The sequence below is a fragment of the Labeo rohita genome, chromosome 8 (assembly GCF_022985175.1).
Source record: "Labeo rohita strain BAU-BD-2019 chromosome 8, IGBB_LRoh.1.0, whole genome shotgun sequence".
Classification (NCBI taxonomy): Eukaryota; Metazoa; Chordata; class Actinopteri; order Cypriniformes; family Cyprinidae; genus Labeo; species Labeo rohita.
The window spans coordinates 19,166,732-19,190,687 of record NC_066876.1 but is presented as its reverse complement, the minus strand read 5'-3'; the positions used below and the strand labels follow the sequence as shown (position 1 = coordinate 19,190,687).

Genomic DNA, 23,956 nt, shown 5'->3' with positions numbered 1-23,956 from the left:
TCTGGCATTTAAGAAAAACCTGGGCTTGGTTGCCTCCAAATATTCCAAGAAATGTCTTAAATCATTAAAAGCCCAGTGAAAGGAAAACATGATCTGTTTTGGAGTAAGAAACAAACATTTTCACTAGAAACACAGTGTTAATAAACTAAAACTAGCTTGACTTCCCAAAGCACTTTGAAGTAGACACTTTTGCGCTGAACTCCAAAGGCTCCAGATGTTTAGACGATCAAGTATAACTCATATATCCCTTGCAAACATTAAATGAAACGAAGTAATTATTAATTATTAAAAACCCTGGTGTTTATGGTGTTCTCATTCCAGGTGGTTTCGGGTCAGTTGGTGTTTTCTGTAGCACGGGGTCCGGTTCGGCCGGTCAGGTTGAGACTGGATCAGGTTCAGGTTTGTGATGGACGCTGGCACGACCTACAGCTCGAGCTCCGCGATGTCAGAAGTGGCAGAGAGACTCGATATATTGCTACAGTCCGACTGGACTTTGGACTGTATCAGGTACACACACACACATACACATAAGTGGTCCTCTAACCCTTATTATATCGCTGACTGACTGTTATAATCCCATGTTGTAATCCATAATCTGGAATATTGGAATATGAGATCCTAATCTTTCTGGATTAAACGACAAATCAGACACAGGTCAATGGTCTAGTGATTAAACACTGACTTACATGGAATATAACTTAATATAACCTCACTTGCTCTCCATCTCTTTCTCTGCCTCTCTTCAAATCTCTCTCTGTCACAGGGAACAGTCATTGTTGGGAATGAGATTAATGGTGTAAAAGTGAAGCATCTGCATGTAGGTGGAGTTTTAGGATCAGGAGAGGTGCAAAATGGAATACGTGGCTGCATTCAGGTGCGTCATTGTGACTTTCAGTCATTTTTACATTTTCTTTTTATAACAACCTGATACGATCTCAACTGTGCTTACCACACTTCTGCAGTCTTCTTTAATGTATGAATTATTGGTAGTTTTAAATTCCTAATGGTGTCATTAGCTTTTAACAAGCAGACAATTAGATGAATAATTAATAAGAACTTAGAGAACAGACATCATTTTAAATTTCCTTCACATGTGCAGTCAGCAAAACATTTACCAAGTATATTTCCATCTATAGTGATTATTATCATTTTCATTTAATTTATTAGAACAAAAGGATATTGCTTTTATTATTACTAATTGTATTAAAAGTGTTATAATATTGATTTTTAGGGCTGCCCTTGACTAAAGATTTTTCTGGTCGACTAGTTTTAAGCGATTAGTCAACTAATTGCATGTTTATTAATAAACAATTCAAATCATAATAATGAGCCTTTAATTGCTTACATAGACTAATAAACACAACCCATAAAGCTTGCCACAGCACACCAGCAGAAGCAATGATTATGAATGTGTCAGGGAAAACAGTAAGGATGCCTCCTTACTTACTTACTCAACATTTTAATAATTTATTGATAAACTAGTGCTTTCTTTGTTTTTGGCTTAAGAGATGAAGCAACACTGTCATCTACGCAGTAGTTAATGCATAATGCATAATCTGAGAATATCTGTTTTTATTATTTGAATTGTTTCATTTGAAAGTAGGCATTTCACTCTCTGTTGCTATATTTTTTTTATGTCTGTGAGGCAGATACACACCATTTTTTTTTTTGTTATTGTTTTTTTTGGCACGCTCAAGTTCACAGAGACCGAGACGGCAAAAAGTGCATCCTGTTTGTGTTCATTATTTTACAAGAGCGCATTGTGAGTTGTTACTGTGAGTGAACACAAATAAACATAGAGTCTTTACAGATTCAAAAGATGTGTTACTCTTTTCTGGGTGACCAAAATGACGGAGTATTTTAAGAGCAAATAACCGCACCAGCGCCTCCATCTGTCATGCAGTAAACATGCTATTATTCAACTTCCACACTCCACAGAAACTTGAATACCGCACATTTTCTAGGTTAACATTAGATTGGGTGTTATAACCATTTAGGGTTGCTACTTCATGCATATTTCAGATGATAAGCCATGTTTGAGGTCAGTGAATGATAGGTGAGCATTTAAATGTCCTGCCCAATGTACTGTAGTACCACGTAGACCAGCCGTTAACAATCTGTCCGTCACGGACTGCGTGACTTTTCTGCAAAGAAGTGACTAATAAAATTTTGGTCAACCAAGCCTCTTCTTGTCAACTATTAGGGGGCAGCCCTATTAATTTTATTAGTAAAAGTAATGCTTTTTAAAAAAAGTCTATGATGCTCATATTTTTTTTGATGTGTCATTAATTGAGATGCAATTCTGTGCTTTATTTTCTGGTATGTAGGGGGTGCGTCTGGGGGTGCGTCCTGATTCCCCTGCTTTGCCCCGCCCTTCCAGAACCATCAAGGTGGAGACTGGCTGTAATGTTGTCAACCCGTGTAGCCCCTCCTCTTGTCCCGCCCACAGCCAGTGCACCGACGAATGGGATCGACACACTTGTGTTTGTGAACCAGGTAAGATGTGAATTTTAATAATTGGATACAAAATGCTTTGTTACACATACAATGGGGTCCAAAACTTTAAGACCATTGGTAAAAATCTAACTAATTTATGTTATCAGCATAAGAATATTAGTGAAAAAAAATTTCAGTATTAGGTGTCTCTTTTGCTTTAATGGCAGCAGTTTTTGAGCTGCATGAACTTTTTTTTACGAGTTTGTGTAAAATTGATGATCATATTTTCCAGTATGATTTGAGAAAGATCCAAAGAGCAGCTTGTGCTTCAGTGAAAGAAGAACATCTTACCATCTGCACAAATTAGTTCACATATTCAATCACAAGTTTCAGATATTTCTTTCTTTTTGTTTTGAAACATTTATTATACTAACATTTTACTTATTTCTAGGTTTAAATTATCATGTATATATATATTTTTCAGTTTTCAGTGTGGTGTCAGACATCTATACAGTATATATGTGTATTAATAATACATAGAGGATGTCAGTGGATTTTAACAGTCTGACAGTTCACCCACATGGAATACATGATGTACATTTACAAGTGCTTGTGTTGGTATGAGCTCCCATCACGTCTAAATGAAGATATAGACTTGTTCACTTCATTATCATACCGTTAGAGTTGCATCAGCCCAGTGTTATTAATAGTGCTATGCAGAAAGTGAAATCAAAGACTCCCCTCATAAACTCTGAATTAATTTCTCAGACCTCCTCCTGGTAGAGTAAACCCACATGTACAACATCTCTCTCTCTCTCACACACACACACACACACACACACACAGACACACACAGAGTGCCTAAATTTAAGAACAGAAATATCTCTCTCCTTCCTTTGTTGTTTGTTAGATTCCCATACATAATTTAACAGTTTTAATAAGTCTCAGTGCTGCAGCCATTCTTATTGAATGTGTGTTGTTTTTCTGAGAACTTTATTGTAATCCTAGTGACTTCTATAGCATTCAAAGCAGTGAAAAGCCTTATCAGAAGAGCTTATAGCTGTATTACTGCATTCCATTTCTGATTAGTGAGCTTTTCTTCATTCATCTTGCACACACTTTTGCACAGCATTTCAAACATCTCCCTGCTGAAAGAGAAGAGAGAGAGAATGGAGTTATTGTGTCTTTTGATCAGTCGTCGTGCAAATGAAGGCTTTTCTATATGACTCTGGGAAAGGAGAGATCAAGGCTACACTGTTTTGTTGGTAGTTTTAAGTAGAGAGGGAAATACTTTCAGTGTGTTTGTTTTCCTGTTTCAGTGTGTTGTACTTTCATGTATGTGAGGTGTGTGATGTCTTTCCCTCAAGCATATTTTGTTTTTGAAGATTTCATTGGGACACATGTTTTGTTTCTTTATTATCTAGGATGATTTCTTTGTATCATACATTTTTATTGCATATTTTTTTCCGCTGAGATCCATTTATAATGTTAGCAGTGTTTTATTTTGCCTTTTGACTCTTTAAATAGGTGTTTTTTTGCTTCTGTGCCTTTAAGCCACCTGAAATGTGTAACAAGCTGAGGGTTTGCTGTCATATCCAATATATCTGGCACTGCCTCATCCTGCATTACATTGTTTTAGGTTCACAAAACAATTCACACTGAAACTTTTTTTCGCATTTTTTTTAGCTCTGAAATATCAAAAGATAACAGAAAATGTGATTTGTCATGATATAATGACACATTTAAAATCTTTCTGTAAATAAACTGCTCCCTCAACACTCCCTCCATCTGCCATTGGTCTGCCAAACAGATAGCCCCGCCCCAAACTCAGTTATTGGTTGAACCAACTCTATAAAAGCACTAGCAGTGTTTATACTTTTCGGTGAAATAAACCTGTAAATGTCTTAGAAAGCACTTTAACATTGAATAAATATTGTGTTGTAACAGTTTATATTTTTCATATACAGGATTCTATGGTAAAAGCTGTATGGATGCATGTCAGCTGAACCCATGTGAGAATCAAGCAAAGTGTCACAGGAAGCCCAGCTCCTCACATGGATATATCTGTGACTGTGAGGACAATCACTATGGACAGTACTGCCAACACAGGTACACATTCATACACACCACATGTGTGCATGATTACATGAGCAAATTTGCACACACATATCACTATTGAATCATACCATGCGCTGAAAAATGTTTTCTTAAATATGTGTTTGTCCTGCTTAGTTTTTCCAATATTTGTTTTCCTGTTTCAATCAGAAATCTAGCCAAATTTAGTCAAGTTTATTTTATTTTATTTTTTGTAAGGCCGTTTTTGCTTGAAAACAAGACAAAAATAATGAAATAAGGATTTCCACCATATACCTCATCTGTCCTGTATCCCAGTTACTTTTATTCTGACTATAATCTCTACATTGACAAGCAAATGTACTTGTAAGAAAATCAGTGAGATATGTTTAAAGACTTTTTTGATGCTTTCAGATTGATGGTTGAATTTGTGTGCACGTGTGAGAGTTTTCTGTTGCACTAATCCAGCATTCAAGCTTATCCGAAAGGCTGGATGTATATGACGAATAATCCTATGTTCATGTTAATGATGCATTCGTCCTGCTTAGCCACATGTGTGTGCTTAAAGTTTGCTGCCTTTGAATAGACAAAAGTAGATTTAAGTTTACTGACAGACTGTGACTCATGTGACCCTAATTCAACCTCTACCTCAAACACACACACGCTCAGACAAATCCTTCACAGCAGCGCCAATCTCATCTGCTCTCTTTTATCTGTTGGCTCCATCTCTCTCTCTCTGTGTGTTACGCTGTCTCGCTCTCATGTCAGATCTGTCCTAGATACATAGGTATTTGATCAAATCTAACTGTGTGTGTGTGTTTGTAGGGTCGAGCAGCAATGTCCGCGGGGCTGGTGGGGCAGCCCGACATGTGGACCCTGCCACTGTGAAGCCAGTAAAGGATTTGACACCGACTGCAATAAGACCACTGGACACTGCCATTGCAAGGTACTGTACATGGATACTGTTATACTTTGTTAAAGGTGACATATCATAAAAATAAAACTTTTTCAGTGTTTAAGTGCTATAATCAGGTTTCCTGGTGCATCTACCAACCCACAAAACGTGAAAAAAGAACAACCTCCAAGCATGTGAATAAACAAGGCACTCAGTTTTTAGGAAGGGGATCTTATCATATTACCGGATCTTATTCTGCATGTTTCCACCCACAGCGCCACCATTGTGTTTTCGCAAGGGGCAACGGTGTACCTGTTCTGACGCCATGGCAAAAGTTGGAGCAAAGCATGTTAACTATTTTATGCTAATGCGAACTAATTATGCTAACTTGTCTTTGGTTGCACTGATAAGCACAGAACACTTTTTGGAGTCCCAACCTCAGAGGAAACAAGAGAGCAGTGGATTTATTGATTTATTTGCTGTATATTATGCTGCCACACAGATGTAATATTAACATGCAATTTCTTTCCCAAAAAATTCTTTAACTCAAGTATTTTTAACATAAAATTGTTTGTAATTTACTGTTTAAGTACAATAAGACATGAAAGAGTTAGTTTAGTATTTACATACCATGTGACAGCCACTTTCTCTACGTTTGTTTCAAATGTGTTTTTTTGGCAGAGTATCTGAGGCATGAGCTGTAAAAGGACAGATCTATTCAAAAAAAGGGGGCGGGGCACAGCAGTTAATTTGCATTTAAAGAGACATGCATGAAAACAGCATGTTTCTACTTCCATTCAAAACAGGCATTTTTAAAAATGTTATAATTAATGATTTGTGGGGTGTTTTGAGCTGAAACTTCAAAAACACATTCTGGGAACACCTGAGACTTATGTTACATCTTGTAAATAGAGGCATAATAGGTCTCCTTTAAATTAATAATTAATCCAAAAAATAGATAAATAAATCAAATCACAGATTCACATCAGAAAGAATCAGAATCAGAAAGAGCTTTTATTGCCAAGTGTGCTTGCGCATACTAGGATTTTTTTTTAGTGTCATTAGCTTCCAGTACACAGAGACAGCAACAACATACAGACAATAATCATAAGATGAGAATAAAATACATGTATGTAAATATAAATAGACAAAACTTAAAAAAATAAGATGAGAATAAAATTCACATATGTAAATATAAATAGACAAAACTTAGAAAAATAAGATGAAAACAAAATTCACATATGTAAATATAAATAGACAAAACTTAGAAAAATAAATTGAGAAATAAATAAATAAGTGGTATGTACAGTTATGTACATGTATAGATGACAGAATAGAATAGAATAGAATAGAATAGAATAGAATAGAATAGAATAGAATAGAAAGAGGTAGAGGTGCAGGGATGTGCTAGGATGGGGGTGGTAACTAATAAATAAAAAGCTATTGCACATTATATTGCACAATGGGAGGAACATTTAACTGTTCATAAGGAGAATTGCCTGGGGGAAAAAACTGTTCTTGTGCCTGGTTGTCCTGGTGTTTGGGGCTCTGTAGCGCCGGCCAGATGGTAAAAGTTCAAAGAGATGATGGCTTGGATGTGAGGGATCCAGAGTGATTTTCTGAGCTCTTTTCCTCACTCTGGATGAATACAGTTCTTGAAGGGTGGCCAGGGGAGCACCAATAATCCTCTCGGCAGTCTGAACTATTCTCTGTAATCTTCTGATGTCTGATTTTGTAGCTGAGCCAAACCAGACAGTTATTGATTCTGCAGAGAACAGACTCGATGATGGCTGAGTAAAACTATTTTAGCAGCTCCTGTGGTAGGTTGAACTTTCTTAGTTGGAGAAGGAAGTACAACCTTTGTTAGGCCTTTTTTACAGTGAAGTTGATGTGAGTGACCCACTACCGTTTAAAAGTTTGGGATTGGGAAGATTTGTTTTGAAAACTGTCTCTTATGCTCACCAAGGCTGTATTTATTTGATCAAAAACAACTGTGAAATATTATTACAATTTAAAACGGTTTTCTATTTTAATATGTTTTAAAATGTTATTTATTCCTGTGATGCAAAGCATCATTACTCCAGTCTTCAGTGTCACATGATCCTTCAGAAATCATTCTAATATGCAGACTTGAAACATTTTCTTATTAAGTGTTGAATCTGTGTTTTAGCTGGTTTGTATGCTGGCTTAGATATTTAAACCCTCTCCTGTAACATAAGACCAAGCAAGCACAAGTCTACTCTATACATCCCATAGGAACACAGTCATACTGTCTCAATATCAAGATCAACAGTCACAGTAAAAGCTGTTCCAACAGTAGGCAGCTTCATAAACATGCAGAGCGTTATGCTCCTCAGAGAAAACTTCATGTTCCTGACCTTCCCAGAGTTTCAGGGGAATACAAAAAAACAGTTTCTCAGGAACAGCCTGGTGAATCTACAATGCATTTTTGCAGTTACATTTACAGTACATTTTATATTTAAAGGGATAGTTCACCCAAAAATGAAAATTCTGTCATTAATTACTCACCCTCATGTCATTCCAAACCTGTAAGACCTTCATTCATTTTTGGAACACAAATTAAGATATGTTTGATCAAATCCGAGAGCACCTACCACATTCAAGGCCCAGAAAGGTAGTAAGAACATTGTTAAAATAGCCCATGTGACATCAGTGGTTCAACCATATTTTTATGAAGCTACGAGAATAGTATTTGTGCGCAAAGAAAACAAAAATAATAGCTTTAGAACACCCATCGAAGACTGACAGGGAGGAGAAGAAATTGTTGAAGTTGTTATTTTTGTTTTCTTTGCACACAAAACGTGTCCTCGTAACTTCACTGACTATTTTAATAATGTCCTTACTAGCTTTCTTGGCCTTCAACACGGTAGTTGCCTTACTGTCTGTGGAGGGTCAGAAAGCTCTTGGATTTCATCAAAAATTTATTAATTTGTGTTCCGAAGATGATTTACTTTTGGGTGAACTATCCCGTTAATAGGCATATTTCCATCTTTCCTTTATTTGCAATTTTATTTTTAAAACGGTATATAGTGTACACAAATTAATGGACAAATTAGTGAGAACAGGAATTGAAAATGCTGCATTGCAGATGCAAACTGGAATTGCGACCATGATTTGGACAACCATAGCTATAGAAATGGCTTATTTTAAATAATGAAGTTGCATAAACTCCTTAATAGCAGCATGTAATTCAACAGTTTTCCTGTACACAGTATTCACAAACAAGCATTTTGCTAGTATGTAGAGGTAATACCTTCCAGTTTTATTCTTTATAGTCAAAAACAAACATATTCTTTTGATTTGGTGCTATATTTAGCAGTAAATGTTCACATATAAATGTACATACAGTATAGCTGGTCTGGGAAGTGTTAATTGGTTTGAGTGTGTGTGTGTGTGTTTAAGTGTAATTAAAAGATTAAAGAAGTGAGTTCTTCACTCTGGGGTGCTATATTAAAGCTTTGCTCACCCTCACGCTGTATATCAGGCTTTTCATTATCCGTATATTACACTCTGATCCCAAAGGAAAACATGAACACACACAGTTTGGCTTTTGAAATATATAAAGGAATTTTGTTTATTATTCCAGCTATGATGTTATAATCACTATGCTTTTTGATTTTTATCAGTTTGTGTTGTAAATGCATGTGTTTGTGTGTGTGTCAGGAGTTTCATTACCGACGGAGGAGCAGTGATGTCTGCCTGCCATGTGATTGCTACCCAGTGGGCTCCTTCTCAAGGTCATGTGACCCTGAGAGCGGCCAGTGCCAGTGCCGACCCGGAGTGATTGGCAGACAGTGTAACATGTGTGACAATCCCTTTGCTGAGGTCACACAAACAGGCTGTGAAGGTACAGTAAATACCTGTTCATCCAACCATTAATCCTTTCATGTTCTCTCCATATTTGTTAATCATTTCTTCACCTGCTTTTCTTAGTAATCTATGATGGTTGTCCGAAGACCATAACATCAGCAATCTGGTGGCCTAGAACAAAGTTCAACCTGCCTGCTGCTGTCCCCTGTCCCAAAGGATCAGTAGGTGAGTGTGTGTATTCACATCTGTGCCTTTTATGTATCTTTTTTGAAGTCCATCTCATGCATTAATTCGTGTGTTGTTTTTTTGAAGGAACTGCGATTCGGCACTGTGATGGAGAGAGAGGATGGCTGGACCCTGATCTGTACAACTGCACCTCTCCTCCTTTTGTGGAGCTAAACACAGCTGTAAGAAACTATACCTCCACATTTACTATCTATTTACTATATTGAGGCCTGTTTCATATTCATATCATTTTTTGTTTAATTCGTTTATTTTTTGCAGAATTTTTTTCTGGGTTACTACATTGAAGATTTTGTAGAGATCCGTGGATATTAAAATTCTATATAATTGGCAAAAATTGTTTTCACGGCTGATAATTTTACTGTATTAAATTTATATTTGAACATTATTAAAATAAATTAAAATGAGCCGTTTTAAATGAATTAAGACATAACATTAAAATGTGCTGTATGAGAAAATGCATATACGATTTGATTTAAGACTGCTGTTAATAGTCTTATTAAATTATTAGTGTATTTTAAAAGATTTATTTTAATTATGTATGACATGTTACTACAGTGAAGATATTTTAAATGTAAAAATAGGGGAAATGCATGCACAATTTATAATATTCAATATTAAACAAAAAATTTCAATATCATCCAACATCTCTGTTATTTATTTTAATAGAGCCCATAAATTAAAAAAGGATTCTTGGGATTTGGTCTTTAAAAATTACTACATAACTCATGTAATAATTATATTCATATAACATCGCAACCAGTCAAAAGTTTATGAACAGTACGTTTATTAATGTTTTTTAAAGAAATCTCTTCTGCTCACCAAGTCTGCATTTATTTGATCCAAAATACAGCAAAAACAGTAAAATTTTGAAATATTTTTGCTATTTAAAATAACTGTTTTCTATTTGAATATATTTTAAAGTATAATTTATTCTTGTGAACAAATTTATACTTTTATTTAGTAAGAATGCTTTAAATTGATATATTTCTATTTCAGATAAATGCTGAAAAAAATCTGAAAAAAAATCTACTTAGCTGTTTTCAACATAATTATAATAATAAATGTTTTTTTGAGCAGCAAGTCAAAATATTAGAATGATTTCTGAAGGATCATGTGACTAAAGTGATGATGCTCAAATTTCAGCTTTGAAATCACAGGAATAAATTGCATTTTACAATATATTCAAATAGAAAACAGTTATTTTAAATAGCAAAAAATATTTCAAAATTTTACTGTTTTTGCTGTACATTGGACCAAATAAATGCAGGCTTGGTGAGCAGAACAGACTTCTTTAAAAAACATTAAAAAACTTACTGTTAAAAAACTTTTAACTGGTAGTGTAGCTACAAACTGTTTAATCGTTGTAAATGAATTGAATATGCATAGCTCATGTTGACACATGATGTGTGAAACAGGTCTAAGATCCATAACTTTCACACAGTATTGGAGCTGCTTGTCTATATTACATAACCATTTTTTCATTGTGTGTGTGTAGCTGGAGGCGTTAGAGAGAAATGAGACTGAACTCAGCACCATCATAGAGAAAAAACTGGCCCATCAGCTGCGTGATGTCACAGAGGCAACAACTCGTCTCTATGGCAATGACCTTCAGATAGCCGAGCGGCTGCTGTCTCGCCTCCTGACCTTTGAGAGCCTCCAGTCAGGCTTCGGTTTGACAGCTACTCAAGATGCACATTTCAATGAGGTGTGCATTCCCTTAGGGAACAGATGAAAGCTGGAAATTTGACATTAAAATTTTATTGTGCTTGACAGGACTAGTTGATTAACGTCTTACTTTGTTCTGTCTCTGTCTGCAGAATGTGTTGCGAGGCTGTAGTGTTTTGTTGGGTCCGGGGAGCGCCGCGTTGTGGAGGGGTCAAAGTTCAGGTCAGACCGGAGCGGCGGGATTGGCCGATCTGTTGGAGCAGTATGCCCGCATACTCGCCCAGAACATGAAACAGACCTACCTCAATCCTGTGGCACTCGTTGCCCCAAATATCGGTCAGCATCAATGCACGACAAACACATATAAAAGAAATAATTACTTTTATTCAGCAGGGATGCATCCAATTGATTTTTACATAATTACAAAAAAATCTATTTCAAATAAATGCTGTTCTTTTGAACTTTCTATTTGTCAAAGAAAATGCAGATCATAATAGCAAGTGTCACTTGTGCACCAAATAAGCATCAGCACATTAAAATGATTCCTGATGGATTTTGAGGGAATGAAAAGAGCCGTGTCAGTTTCAAATTAACTTGACCAACCTCTGAAAATGAATTTCAGATAAGATGACAGATATCTAAAATGTCTTTACTTTAAACAAATCCTATTGAATTATATATTTAATTAATTTAATTTACGTTTTAAATGAGTATTTAAATGATTTGTCTTTTTTTTTTTTAACAGTGATGGGCATAAAACTAAAGGATTAGTTCACTCCAGAATTAAATTTTCCTAATAATTTACTCACCCCACTTGTCATCCAACATGTTCATGTTGTTCTTTCTTTAGTCAGATAGAAATTCAGGTTTTTGTGAAAAACATTCCAGGATTTTTCTCTATATAGTGGACTTCAATGGGGATAAACAGGTTTAAGGTCCGAATTGCAAATTCGATGCAGCTTCAAAGTCTCTAAGCGATCCCAGCTGAGGAATAACGGTCTTATCTAGTGAAAGCAGACCCAGTGTTTACAAAATAAACATGCAAAGAAAGTCAAAAGCCCAACAAAAGATTTCAATATCATCCTAAAACTATGAAAAAACACTCATACAAAAAATACTAAAACTATGTTGCTATATGAGCATTTGTGGGGGTTTTTTTGTTGTTTTTTTTTTAGAAAATGACCGATTGTTTTTCTAGATAAGACCCTTATTCTTCAACTGCAATCGTGTAGAACCCTTTGATGCTGTATTTAAAAATGCAATTTGGATCTTTAACCCGTTGATCCCCATTAAAGTCCACTATACGGAGAAAAATCCTGGAATGTTTTCCTCAGAAACCTTAATTTATTTTTGACTGAAGAAAGAAAGACATGAACATCTTGGATGAAATTATCAGGAAAATTTAACTCAGGAGTGAACTAATCCTTTACTTATAATATATTTGATATATGTTTGTGAATATAAAGTTGCTCCAATCCAGTAAATATTCAATTTTGTATGTGATAAGCCTATCACTTCCACTCTGGAGGAGAGAGAGCGTCTTAGTCAGCTGATGGTGAGAAAAAATAAATATTGGAAATAATCTCTCATGTGCAGTGTGAGGTGAAGTTGAGAAAGATCAATGTGAGACTAACACCTGCAGTGTGTACCTCCGTTAGGATCAGCAGAAAAACTGCAGCACTACTGAGAGCAGATCTATTAAAAGAATCCCGTAGTTCACACAGTGTGTGTTTCTGTTTTGCAGTCATGACTCTGGATCGTGTTGATAACCACACACATGTGCGGCGACGGTTTCCACGCTATCACAGTACTCTGTTCCGAGGTCAAGTGCTTTGGGACGCTCACACACATGTTGTACTGCCCCCTACTGCACTAGTGCCACAGCGCAACTTCAGTAAGTCTTGCATATCATGTACATGCTCTTTAAGCCTACTCATTTGAAACCCATAAGACCTTCGTTCATCTTCAGAACACAAAGTAAGATACTTACTGATGTAATCCGAGAGCTTTTGGTCCCTGCATAGACAGCAGTGCAACAGCCCCAGAAATGTAGTAAAGACATCGATAAAGTAGTCTGTGTGATCATCAGTAGTTCAACCGTAATGTTATAAAGCTACAAGAATTCTTTTTCCTCTCTTCTCACCTTTCTGGGCCTTGAATGTAGTAGTTGCATTGGGTCAGAAATCCATAGGATTTCATCAAAAATATTTAAATTTGTGTTCCGAAGATGAATGAAGGTCTTACGGGTTTGAAGCCACATGATGATGAGTAATTAATAACAGAATTTTCATTTTTGTGTGAACTATCCCTTTAAAAGCATTGAGCAATAAATCTATGTGTTTAGTTTCAGCTCCGTCTCCTGCTGGCCCTGTGAACATGTTGGCCAATCAGACGTTAGAAGCAACAGCAGCGCGGCGTTCTTTGTCACTGCAAGAGGCACCTGTCTCCTTTGTCATCCTCTTCATTTATCGAAGCCTGGGGGCCGCACTTCCCCCTAAATACCACACAGACCGTCGTGGCGTCAGGTGAGAATGTGTTTAATTACAGATAAACAAACACAGTTCACTTGAGAGTCTAGCAATGTGAGTATATGTTAGTGTGATTGTCTTTCTAACAATGTGTACGCATCTCTGCAGGTTACCGAGACACCCTGTGCTGAACTCGCCTGTAGTGAGTGTTTCTGTGTACAATAATCAGACATTCGTGGAAGGGTTTCTGGACACGCCGGTCCTGCTGGAGTTTCGTCTTCTGGAGACCAGCAACCGCAGCAAACCACTGTGTGTGCAATGGAATCACAGCAGCCCGTAAGTCTGTGCGCACTCTTTATTTAAACAATTTCATGTCTCAAGGACAAACAAAACCAGTATTAAAGGGACAGTTTGTCCAAAAATGACAATTCTGTCACTAACTACTCACCCTCATGTCGTTCCAAACCTGTAAGATTTTTGTTCATTTTCAGAACACAAATTAAGATATTTTTGATGAAATCCAAGAGCTTTCTGACCCTGCATAGACAGCAACGCAACTGACACGTTTAAGGCCCAGAAAGGTCGTAAGGACAACGTTAAAATAGTCCATGTGACATCAGTGGTTCAACCATAATTTTCTGAAGCTACAAGAATACTTTTGTGTGCAAATAAAAACAAAAATAACTACTTTATTCAACAATTTCTTCTCTTCCGTGTCAAAAATCCGCATCGGCAAAGATCTTTAGACCCCAAACCTTTGAACGGTAGTCAGTTCAGGGCCTGAGCACTGGTGGTGCGAGGACCCTACTGAAACTGCTCAGTTTGTACTTCTTCTTCTTCTCCAAAATAAATCGCATTTTTAAAGGCCTAAACATACTCAAAAACTCATGAAACTTTGCACACACGCCAAAAGTGTCTCAATAGCGCCACCTATAAAAGGAAAACGAAGTGCCACTCGAGCTATGTTTTACATATATGTACGAAATTCAGTAGACACATGTAACACACCAGTATCTACAAAAAAAGTCCCCTGGTAAGAAGTCAGAAACCCAACAGGAAGTCTGTTATTTTGAATTTTCTCTGCAAGTTTTGCACCATTTTATGCCATTTTCAGGCGTTGTATTAAACAGACTCCTCTTGGAGATTTAAACAGATCAACTCCAAATTTGATCAGTCTAATCTAAAGCCCTTTATGACATTAAATTGCAAAGATCTTGAGATTTTGTGGAAGGGCGTGTCCGTGGCGGCCTGACAAATTTCGATGTTTCGAAATTCCCATGTTTGATAAGAGTCCTGTCCAGAACACATGCCCATATTCAGTTATAGTCATAACGCCACTTACTGGGAACAGGAAGTGACATGTTTTACGCTGTAACAAACTCCTCCTAGAGAGTTAATGGCAACAACATTATATTTGGTCAGTCTAATGTAAAGGCCTTTGCAATGTTAAATTGTGAAGAGCTTGAGTTTTCGTTAAAGGGCGTGTCCGTGGCGCCCTGACAAAGTTGGATGTTTCGCCATAGAAAAAGTAGTTGTAACTCAAGCGTACAATGTCCAATCTGCCACAGACCTCACACGTTTAGTAAGAGTCCTGGCCTGAAGACATTTAAAGGCCAATATTCAGGTATAACCATAGCGCCACCTGTTGGTGACAGGATGTGTCATGCTTTACACTAACTCAAACATACCATGTTTAATCTGCACCAAACTTCATATGTTTGATCAGAGTACTGACCTGAAGACTGAATGCCAATATTCAGTTATAGTCATAGCGCCACCAGCTGGCAAACGGGAGTTTGGCACATATAATAGACTTTGACCTATTCCTCCGATATTTACCACTTTAAATCCATATTCCTCACCGTTTGCTATTTTTGCTAAAACCACCGGGTAGTGGTGAGCCCGGGTGCGAGGGCCCTTTCAATGCTGCTTGCAGCTTTAATTTCCTATTGTAATGACTATCTGGTAAATGCTCTGAATGTGTGTGTTCAGTGTTTCAGCAGGAGGCTGCTGGACTGTGAGGGACTGTAGTGTGGTCTATAGGAACACATCACATGTTCGCTGTCAGTGCCACAGACTGGGAACATTTGGAGTTCTTATGGACAGCTCACAGAGAGAGGTAATGTACATGCGCACACACACAGAACAAAGAACGATCAAGGCCACGTAATTAAAAAGCTATTCTTTACACAGAAAAAAAAAAAATTTTCCATGTTTTTCAAGAATATAATACTACATAGCAACAGGATGTTCCATAGTAACATCTCCTTCAGCTCAAGCACTGTTGCTGATATCTTTTCCCTTCTCTTTCTCTCTCTCTCTCTGTTTGCTAAGCAGCAGTTAGAGGGTGACCTGGAGACCCTCGCCATAGTAACGTACTCCTCGCTCTCAGTTTCCATGGCGGCATTGTTGCTAACAGTGGTGGTTTTATCGTGCCTGAGGGGACTGAAATCAAACACGCGCAGCATTCATTCCAACATGGCTGCCGCTACTCTCCTCTCCCACCTCACATACCTGCTGGGCATCAACCAAACGGAACAACAGGTCAGAGAAGAGAGATGTCTGTGTGTGTCTGAATCTAAACGTGGGTTACCGAGACAGACAAAGAAAGTTTGGGTGGGCTTGAAGACAAAAACACTGTCTGTGGAGTCTCCATGGAGTGCTAAGATTGGAGTCCAAAATAAAAGAAATAGATACAGTACATACATAAATAAACATTAAATTGATCAGAAGTAACATGAAAAGTCATTTATAATTTATTATAAATTTCTATTTCAAATAAATGTGCTTTTTTAACTTTCTATTTATCCTGAATCCTTTCAGGACTTTCGGTATCATGGCTTCCTAAAAATATTAAGCAGCACAACTGGTAATAATCAACACTGATAATAATAAGAAATGTTTCTAGAGCAGTAAATCAACATATTAGAATGATTCCCAAAGGATCATGTGACACTGAAGATTGGAGTAATGGCTGATGAAAATTCAGCTTTGAAATCATAATAAAATAGAAAACAGTTATTTACTAAAATAGAAAACAGTTTTATTTTACAGTTATTTATTACAATGTAATAATATTTCACAATAGTATGCTGATACAATCCAACGTTGATTTAAACAATATAAATCAAAAGTCACACATTTGTAAAATATATAAAATATATATATATATATATATATATATATATATTAAAAATACTAATATTGTAATAATATGATTGTATATAATATAATATAATATTGTAATAAAGATTTTTAATGTTTTTTAAAGAAGTCTCTTCTACTCCCCAAACATGCATTTATTTGCAAAAGCTGTAAAATTTTGAAATATTTTTGCTATTTAAAATAACTGTTTTCTATGTTAATATATTTTAAAATATAATTTATTCCTGTGATCAAAGCTACATTTACATTACATTTACAGCATCATTACTCCAGTCCACAGTGTCACATGATCCTTCAGAAATCATTCTAATCTGCTGATTTGCTGTTCAAGAGACATTTTTTATTATTTGTTGAGTACATTTTGATGATTAGAAAGATCCAAAAATCAGCATTTATCTGAAATAAAAAGCTTTTGCAACATTATATACCATTCAAAAGCTTGGAGTCAGTATCATTTTAGTAATGAATGTATAATATAGTAATGAATACTTTTATTTTTTTAAGGATGTTTCAAATTGACATTTATTTAAGACATTTATAATGTTACAAAAGATTTCTATTTCAGATAAATGCTGTTCTTCTGAACTTTCTATTCATCAAAGAAACCTGAGAAAATTCTAATCAGCTGTTTTCAACATAATAATACAAATAAATGTTTTTTGAGCAGCAAATCAGAATATTAGGATGATTTCTGAAGGATCATGTGACTGGAGTAATGATGCTAAAATTCAGCTTTGAAATCACAGGAATAAATTACATTTTAAAATATATTCTAATAGAAGCAGTTATTTTAAATAATAATGAAAAAAACAATTTTTTGCTATATTTTGGATCAAATAAATGCAGGCTTGGTGCACAGAAGAGACTTCATTTAGAAACATTAAAAATCTTACTGTTCAAAAACTTTTGACTGGTAGTGTATATAGTAAAAAAAACTTAATCATAATAAATTGTTCTTTTGTTTTAAATGTCAAGATCCTACAGCTTAGGAATAGAATATTAAAAATCCCTTTAATGTGGTCTCAGACGTTTGGAGACCACTTCATATTTGAAAGCTTTTATAAAGGCGAGCGTAACAGCAGGTATTAAAGATCATGAATAGTTCAGCAGAAAGTGAGCTGATTGTCAGGATTAAGCACTAGGCATCTTGAATATGATTTGTCATTCAGAAACTGACATTTCGGCCATTAGCACACTATGGTACAAAAACCACTTATACCACATAGTGAGCTGGGAACCAGACATTATTAAACACTTTTCTTGACACAGACGCTCTCTCTGTATCTCTCTCGTCCTCAGACAGACACTCACACATTCATTCTCTTTCTAAAGCAGGTTAACACCATTTTAACAGACATTATTCTCAGGAGTGCAAACCACTCACACTAAAAGCCAGTTCATTAATTTCAACTCCTGGACTGGGATGTGGGTGTGTATGTGATAGAGTATGTGTTCATTCATAATTCATCCTCCCTCTCAAACATTGACTTTGCTTGCGTGTATCGATTTTAGACTTTTAGATTCTCTTTTCAGACACATACTGCAGCATTCAGGAAATGGTGGGAATAAAATTTGAGCTGGATTTGAATTCACAACACCCTGCTGAGCATCACATCTCAATAATTCAGAACACATGTGCAAAGCCACAGTATATCCAACTAATATTTAATGCATTTTGTAATATTTGAAGCCCCTTGTTGTGTATGCATACATGCGATATGCTGGTTTTGTCTTGTCTGTTGTCTAATTGGTACATTCTGTCTGGTTCTCTTTGATTGGTGCAGTTCCTGTGCACGGTGGTTGCGATTCTGCTGCATTACTTCTTCATGTCGGCATTTGCGTGGCTGTTTGTGGAAGCTCTTCATATTTACCGTATGCAAACAGAAGCAAGAAACATCAACTATGGAGCCATGAGATTCTACTATGCTATTGGCTGGGGAGTCCCTGCTATTATTACAGGTATGTACACGCACACACACACAAACACACACATATATATAAATATATATATATATATATATGCTTTCATGCAGATATGCTCTGTGACATATATGTGTGCTGCAGGGCTGGCAGTCGGGTTGGATCCAGAGGGGTACGGCAACCCAGATTTTTGCTGGATCTCCATGTATGATAAGCTCATGTGGAGCTTTGCTGGACCAGTTAGCGTCGTCGTACTGGTATTGTGCTTTTCGGAGTGTTTATGTGTTGTTTGGACCATTTAAAGAATTTGTATATGTCTTTGTAACACTCTTTCTGTGTTTTGGATGTATTTAGTACTGTAAAGATAATCTAAATAGGCAACTCTCTGTTTTACAGATGAATGGTGGGATGTTTTTGATGGTCCTGCGTATGACATGTAACCCCACTCAGAAGGAGATAAAGAAGCTGCCCGTGATGTGAGTACAACATGCATGTGTTCAGGAACATTCAATGTGGAAGACAGAACCTTATCATCATGAATATTATTTAGGTGAACCCAAAAAATGACAATTCTGTCATTATTTACTCACCTTCATTTTTTCCCAAACCTGTATTCATCTCTTTTATATGCTAAAAACAAAAGAAGATATTTTAAAACCAAAGTGAGCATTTTGTCTTTACACTCCAACCAAAAATGATTATTTTATATTGTTACTACAATATTTGAATAATACTATTATATTGTATTACACTACCAGTCAAAAGTTTTTGAACAGTAAGATTTTGAATGTTTTTTAAGTCCCTTCTGTTTAAGCCTGCATTTATTTGATAGTAAAAACAGTACAATTTTGAAATATTTTTACTATTTAAAATAACTGTTTTCTATTTTAATCAGTTTTAAAATGTAATTTATTCCTGTGAATTTAAAGAATTTTTAGCATCATTACTTTAGTCACATGATCCTTCAGAAATCATTCTAATATTCTGATTTGCTGCTTTAAAAAACATAAAATAATACCAAACCCCCAAAAAATAATATGTTATGAAATGTTATATGTTATAATGTTACAAAAGCTTTTTATATAAGATAAATGCTGATCTTTGGATCTTTTTATTCATCAAAGAATCCTGAAAAAATGTATTCAACTGTTTTAAATTTGCTAATAATAATATTAATAGGGATCATGTGACACTGAAGACTGGAGTAATGATGCTAAAAATGTGGCTTTGACCACAGGAATAAATTACATTTTAAAATATATTGAAATAGAAAGCAGTTATTTTTAAATAGTAAAAATATTTCACAATATTACTGCTTTTGCTGTGTTTTGGATCAAGTTAATGCAGACTTGGAGAGCAGAAGATGTTTCTTTAAAAACAATAAAAAATCGTACTGTTCAAAAACTTTTGACTTGTAGTTTATATTATATTATTACTGATATTTATTTTTAAAAAATTGTTTGTTATAATGGTTATAATGGTGCTGTGGTTATAATAGTCATAATGTTTTTCTAGTTACAATTCATTTTCCGCGCAGAAGTTTTGACTCTAAATTAATTATTTGTATTCTATTTTTCTCTCTCTATCATTCAGTTCTACTATCCGCAGTGCCTTCCTCCTATTATTATTGAGTACATGTGTTTGGTTGTTTGGTCTTATGGCTGTTAATAACAGTGTCCTGGCATTCCACTACCTGTTTATTGTCCTCTGTTGCGTACAGGTAAGTGTGTACTGGCTCTTACTCAATTCTTTTGTGTGTGTGTGTGTGTGTGTGTGTGTGTGTGTGTGTGTGTGTTTGTGTGTGTTGAGTTTGTCATTGTCATGTTTGCATTTTTTTACACACTACACTTTCATATTAGTAATGTGTAATGTAGTACATATATATATAGAATGTAATAGTGTAGTATGTAGTCTGTGTAGTGTAGTATAATGTTATTCTCCTGTTTTCGTGTCTCAGGGATTGGCTGTACTGTTGGTTTTTACTCTCCTGAACTCTGAGGTGCAGGAGGCCTATAAACTGGCATGTCTGGGCAAGAAAAGCCCCAGTGAAGAACCTCCCAGACCTCCACAGATCACTGTTAGTGAACACAAACATACATATTAACACATGACCCCCACCACATGCACAGTTACACACACGCATCTTTAACACAAACCCATATTTGACCTCATGGGGTGAAAATAAGCATGTGGATTTGTAACCTGCTGTATGTGTGCAGGGCCAAAACCCGTACAACAGCGCCTCCCTGCTGGAGCAGAGCGGATTACATCGGATCACACTCGGTACTTCAACCATTTCATCGGTCAGCAGTGCCAGGTCTGTCAACACAACAACAGGACAATTCTTAAAATGATTTATACATCAAAATAAACACACTTAAAAATAAAGAAAAATATTGGTAACACTTCAAGGTTTGATGAACTAACAGTGAACAACTTGTTTTTTTACTGTGCTGTGTTATCAGTTTCAAATAAATGCTGTTTTTACACACCAAAATAAATGTCAAATGAGCAAAAATCAGAAATTAAGCTTTGCCATCGCAAGAATAAAATACATTTTAAAATATATTCAAATAGAAAAATCTGGAAGCCTGTTTCCACTATGAATTACAAAAAAGGTAATTGCGACTTTTTATCTCACAATTCTGACTTTTTTTCTCGTAACTGCGAGTTTAGATCTCACAATTTGGATATTTTTTCATAGAATTGCCTGATAGAAACTCGCAATTCTGAGAAAAAAAAAGTTGCAGTTCTGAGAAATAAAATCAGAATTGCGAGAACAGCGAATTTGTTCACTGAAAAAGTCAGAATTGGGAGTTTCTGTCTCACAATTGTGAGTTTATATCACTGAGAAGTGACTTTTGTGTGAGATATAAACTCGCATTTGTCAGTTGTAAAGTCCATTTCTGAGGGGGAAAAAGGATTTACATGTTCTCAGAATTGCGAGTTTATATCACACAATTTTGAGTTAATAACTTGCAATGTTAAATTTATATCATGCAATTCTGAGCAAAAATGTCATAATTGCAAGATGTTAAAAAAAATGTAGAATTTTGAGATAAAAACTTTTTATAAAATTGTATTCAGTGGCGGAAACGGCCTTACATAAACAATTATACAAATCGTAATAATATTTCATAATATTACTGTATTTACTGTATTTTTGTTCAAATAAAAGCACCCTTGGTGAGCATAAAAGACAATTTTTAAAAACATAAATATATAAATAAAACATATATAATATATAAATATATATACATAAATATATATAAATACTTTTGAACAGAGTATTTTGTAATAAGACAAATGCTAAATAAATTAAGGTTCTATTACAGAAGGTTCAAACGCTCACTGCGCTTCAGAAGGAAAAATGATGCATTAAGAGCAGGGGGTGAAAACTTTTGGAATTTGAAGATGAGGTTAAATTTAACTTATTTTGTCTTCTGGGAAACATGCAAGTATCTTCTGTAGCTTCTAAAGGACAGTACTAAATTAATATATATATATATATATATATATATATGTTTAGGCAAAATAAGAAAAATGTACACATTTTCATTCTGTTCAAAAGTTTATACCCCTAGCTCTTAATGCATAGTTTTTCCTTCAGGAGCATCAGTGAGTGTTTGAACCTTCTGTAATAATTGCATATGAGATCCTCAGCTGTCCTCAGTGTGAAAAGATGGATCTCAAAATCATACTGTCATTGTTGGAAAGGGCTCAAATACACAAAATGCTGGAAATCCAAAGAATTTGTGGGACCTGAAGGATTTTTGTGAAGAACAGCAGGCAGTTTAACTGTTCAGGAAAAACAGGGGACTCAGGAACAACTATAACTAAACAAAAAAAAATGTGTGAAATGACCTCAACTGTAATTTGTATGCTGAACTGTGAAAACACATTTTAAAAAGTTGTAGGCATTTTTGTTGACTACCTGTGTACAGTATGTATCTGTATGTAGCAAACTGAAAGCCTGAAAGTTGACACGTATGCTTTTCTCAGGGAAAATCTCTTGGCACGGCAGACTCTAGAACACACGCTTGGTCACACAGGGGCCACTGACCTGGACGTGGCAATGTTTCACCGCAACGGAGGTACACTAACACACAATAACCTGCATGCATGTACGTATTCACACTTACACACACTCCTTACCTGCTTGCTAGTCATTCTTGTAAAATTCTAGTGTTTGTGACCATGTCTTGTCAGAATTAGTGTCATTTAGTTTATCTATTCATTTCTCTGTCTGTCAGGTGAGGACTCAGACTCAGACTCTGATCTCTCACTGGAAGAGGAGAGGAGTTTGTCTATCCCTTCATCAGAGAGCGAGGACAACGTGCGCCTGCGTGGACGCATCCAGCGACGCTTCAAACGGACCGGTCATGGTGAACGTTTACTCACAGAACCCAGCCACAACGGTGGAAAAGGTACTAATATTATTGTTGCAGTTCTCTGTATCATTGGTACTGAAGCCTAAGGAGTGCAGAAACTTTAGTTTTGTGATACCCAACTGTTAGTGTATGGAATTGTTTATGCGTCAGATCTGGATGGCAATGACCTGCTCTCCTATTGGCCAGCGCTGGAAGGCTGCGAGGCACACTCACTGCAGAAATGGGGCTCAGAGCGCCGCCTAGGGGGTGACTACAGCAAGGACGCAGCTAATAACAACCAGCCAGACGCAGCGCTGACCAGCGGAGATGAGAACGGACTCACACACAGACACCGCAAGGGTGAGGCACACATTCATTTAAAACGTTATCCAATATTGGTCAATAATGATCATTATGATATTTAATTGTGCAAGCTTATTCCTTCTGTTTTTGCATTTAGATGACTTCTGCCATATTAAAATTCTGTCTTTAATTACTCACCCTCATGTCGTTCCAAACCCAGACCTTCGTCTATCTTTGAAACACAAATTAAGATATTTTTGAGGAAATCCAAGAGCTTTCTGTGTCAGATTTCATTAAAAATATCGTATATTACAGTTGAACCACTGATTTCACATGGACTATTTTATCAACGTCCTTACTACCTTTCTGGGCCTCAAATGTGGTAGTACCGTTGCAGAAAGTGCTCGGATTTCATAAAAAATATCTTAATTTGTGTTCTGAAGATGAACAGAGATCTTATGGGTTTGGAGCGACATTAATAACAGAACTTTAACTAAAATTAAAATAGAAACAGGAAATATAAAAATAAAAACTAATTCAAATTATTAATAGTATCAGTGATACTAAAATAAGACTGTCTGATA

The 23,956-nt window shown here is 35.9% G+C and overlaps 1 protein-coding gene across 1 annotated transcript in view; it reads left to right on the top strand.

Moving 5' to 3' along the window:
- Positions 1 to 23,956, top strand: part of celsr3 (cadherin, EGF LAG seven-pass G-type receptor 3) — a 71,972-nt gene that overhangs the window by 43,103 nt on the left and 4,913 nt on the right. The window contains 24 exon segments of the mRNA XM_051116877.1: positions 322 to 507; positions 764 to 874; positions 2,328 to 2,496; positions 4,404 to 4,545; positions 5,335 to 5,455; positions 9,089 to 9,272; positions 9,359 to 9,460; positions 9,548 to 9,642; positions 10,977 to 11,186; positions 11,299 to 11,482; positions 12,891 to 13,040; positions 13,491 to 13,671; positions 13,783 to 13,950; positions 15,607 to 15,733; positions 15,952 to 16,158; positions 18,564 to 18,738; positions 18,844 to 18,956; positions 19,096 to 19,175; positions 20,293 to 20,419; positions 20,657 to 20,776; positions 20,919 to 21,016; positions 22,702 to 22,793; positions 22,953 to 23,126; positions 23,241 to 23,429. Of these exon segments, the coding sequence (XP_050972834.1) occupies positions 322 to 507; positions 764 to 874; positions 2,328 to 2,496; positions 4,404 to 4,545; positions 5,335 to 5,455; positions 9,089 to 9,272; positions 9,359 to 9,460; positions 9,548 to 9,642; positions 10,977 to 11,186; positions 11,299 to 11,482; positions 12,891 to 13,040; positions 13,491 to 13,671; positions 13,783 to 13,950; positions 15,607 to 15,733; positions 15,952 to 16,158; positions 18,564 to 18,738; positions 18,844 to 18,956; positions 19,096 to 19,175; positions 20,293 to 20,419; positions 20,657 to 20,776; positions 20,919 to 21,016; positions 22,702 to 22,793; positions 22,953 to 23,126; positions 23,241 to 23,429 (3,505 nt within the window).